Source organism: Galeopterus variegatus, unplaced genomic scaffold (genome assembly GCF_000696425.1).
Source record: "Galeopterus variegatus unplaced genomic scaffold, G_variegatus-3.0.2 Scaffold2271, whole genome shotgun sequence".
Lineage (NCBI taxonomy): Eukaryota > Metazoa > Chordata > Mammalia > Dermoptera > Cynocephalidae > Galeopterus > Galeopterus variegatus.
The window spans coordinates 168,247-171,269 of NW_007728382.1; the positions used below are offsets into that span (position 1 = coordinate 168,247).

Below are 3,023 nucleotides of genomic sequence, written 5' to 3' on the forward strand. Positions count from 1 at the left end.
AAAAGACAAAAAGACAAAAAAAAAAAAAATAAATAAAAATAAATAAATAAATGGCATTCAATGTTGTACCTATTCCAGACTTTTTTTTTTTTTTTTTTTTTTTTTTTAAGAGAATGTGCTTGGCCAAATAAACATTTTACTTCTCTTTTATCCCTTGATTGATATATTTGGTTTGGGTATTCTAAGTTGAGTTTAATGTTAATTCCTAGGTCTTCTAATTATGTTTGACAGTAAGATATGTATAATGTTGATGGCTTTTTAAAAAATAATTTATGTATATAAAATGTGACCCATTCTGTATTTCTTTCCAAAGAATCTTTTCAGCATCTAGCTGAATCTAGTTTCAGGGGTTCTTAACCGGGGTCCACAGACTTTCCCAAAGGAATTTGTAGATCAAATTCAAGAAGTTTAAATACTTTGGATGGAGGAAAAAAATACATCCTTATTTTTACTAACCTCTAATTGTAAGTTAGCATTTTCTCTAATTATAAGTCTAGACAACAAATCACAAGTCTCAACAGTACCTGTGACTTTGTACCAACAGAAATCAGATATTTTTGTTTTGTGTTATAATTGTAAGTATATTGAAATACAGTTTATGTTTATTACTGCTTTAAGATTATGGTAGTTCTTGGACCCTCCACTAGGTTATGTGATTTAGTACATTAATATAAAGCACATCTATTATTATATCACAAATTTGTTAATATTTTGATAACTTTCAACAAATAGTTTTCTTTGTAATCCTTTGTATTTTTTTTTTTCCTTTTTGTCTTTTTTCGTGTCCGGCAACGGATCGCAACCCTCAGTGTCACCCCCGTACCGGACCGGGACCGGCAACGGGATCGCAACCCTCGGTGTTGCACCCGCACCTCGCTCAGCCAGTGAGCGGCCGGTCTGTATGTGGGATCCGAACCCTCGGCGGGAGCGCCGCCACGCTCCCAAGCGGCACACTGTAGCAGTGCGCCACCGGGCCGGCCCTGTATTTTATTTTTAACATTTAAAAAAAAAAACCCATTAATCATATGTAATGGGAATTACATCTCAATAAAGCTGTTATTTAATCTTCCATGTTGTATTCCAAGTTCTCTGATATCTCCAATACTTTGCTAGCCTTGAATCCCTTTCTTTTAGAGTAATTTCACTGGCTTTTGTTAATTATTTCCTACTTAAATATTTTATACTTCTAATTCGCAAAAAATTCATGAGAAATACAATGAAGGCTTATCTAATCTAAGAAGTTGTGTTTTAAGATCTGTCATTGATTAATTGTAAGAAAAAAATACTAGAAAAGACTAAATGTAAACCAAGCTGTTTTTTTTTTATTGTTACCTAATCATTAAATCATTTTCTTTCATTCCTCAAGTATTTATTACTTACTGTGTACCAGGTACCATATCTGTGTTTCAGAGTATTCTGACCAGAGACAATTGTACTGTGGCAAAAGTAATGGTTATAAGATTTTTGTTGATGTAAAACTGAGTCTACAGATAAAATTATGCATTATCTGTATTGTTTTGTCATTTATTTGCCAAGTGTTTTCAACACTGATTATTTTTTATTTGTAGGGGGCATTTAGCGGGTGGAAGGTTATTTTACATGTTGATCAGTCCCGAGAAGCAGGGTTCAAACGCCTTCTTCAGTCAGGAGGAGCAAAGGTTTGTATTGAATAAATTTACTGAATTTTTACATGAATTTTCATCTAACCAAGCTTGCTGTGATCAGTTTTTCATTTTTTCTACTTTATGAGTTGATAATCCTTAAGTACATGTTATACAGTTGAACTTCTTTGGGACATTGGTAGGTTGATTCTTCTTGTTTTTTCAATAGGTGCTACCTGGTCATTCTGTACCTTTATTTAAAGAGGCCACTCATCTCTTTTCTGACTTTAATAAACTGAAACCAGATGACTCAGGATTTAACATAGCAGAAGCTGCTGCCCAGAATGTGTACTGCTTGAAAACAGAATACATTGCTGATTATCTTATGCAGGTTTGTGAGATTCTGTCCTTGACCTCTTTATTATCAGATAGGTGCTTATATGTGCAGATAAGTAATTACACATCAAAACCCTCAGCTTGTTATCAGTAGAATGTTAGCGTCCTGTTATTCTCCTCTATTCAGCCCCTGAAAGTTTCATTCTATTTTTTATAATAATGAAGACATATGTAAACATTTAACTTGGAGATTAAATATTAGGATGTAAAAATCTAGGTACGCTAAAAGCTTTAGAAGTGCCATTTAAAATGTTAGAATATAAAGAAAGCAGAAATTGATTCCAGGAGTGCAAGGACAAACATGTTTGTAAGTTCCTGTCTTTAGTTTTCTTGACCTTTTGCATTGATATATAGGAAATTCCTGTATTGGACACTGTGGTAAATTAAGCAGTTGCTATAAGGGCTTACTACACTTATGTTCAGAATTGGCCTATGTTGTGTGATATGGATGTGTGATATGGATGGGCAAAGATAAATCTTCGTGACACTAGAGGGCCTAAAAGGGCATCAGGAGTCAGCAGGTCATGCCAGCAGGGCATGACACGTAATCATAAATATCTTACTATGGAGGATTTCAAAGGAAATGGTATAGAAATAAGGGGAAAGCCTAAACTCAGCCTGCCTCGTGATTTTGTTGCTTGTGTTTGGGGATTGCTCTGTATTTAGTAGAAAGAATACCTAAAACAAATGTGAAGCCTTTGTCATAAAGCAGTGGGCATACTGATTAGGAGTTTGTAACTCAGTAATAACTTTCCTTGAGCACCTAAGTAACGTGTAACAAAGCTTAGTTTATTGAGACATATGAAGTTTTTTTTTTGCTTTTTTTTTTAAATTTTATTTTGTCGATATACATTGTGGTTGATTATTGTTGCCCCTTACCAAAACCTCCCTCCCTCCTCCCTTTCCTCCCTCCCACCCAACAATGTCTTTTCTGTTGGCTTGTCATATCAACTTTAAGTAATTGTAGTTGTTATATCTTCTCCCACCTCCCCCCCCCCCCCCCGGTTTTTTTTTTTTTTTTTTTTT

General features: G+C 34.5%; 2 protein-coding genes across 3 annotated transcripts in view; one reads left to right on the forward strand and one right to left on the reverse strand.

The window, feature by feature from the left end:
* Positions 1 to 3,023, forward strand: part of TOPBP1 (topoisomerase (DNA) II binding protein 1) — an 84,215-nt gene that overhangs the window by 65,731 nt on the left and 15,461 nt on the right. Inside the window, exons 25-26 of the mRNA XM_008581133.1 lie at positions 1,569 to 1,658; positions 1,831 to 1,992. Of these exons, the coding sequence (XP_008579355.1) occupies positions 1,569 to 1,658; positions 1,831 to 1,992 (252 nt within the window). The remainder of the gene's footprint in view (positions 1 to 1,568; positions 1,659 to 1,830; positions 1,993 to 3,023) is intronic.
* Positions 1 to 3,023, reverse strand: part of CDV3 (CDV3 homolog (mouse)) — a 110,539-nt gene that overhangs the window by 61,307 nt on the left and 46,209 nt on the right. The window lies entirely within an intron of this gene.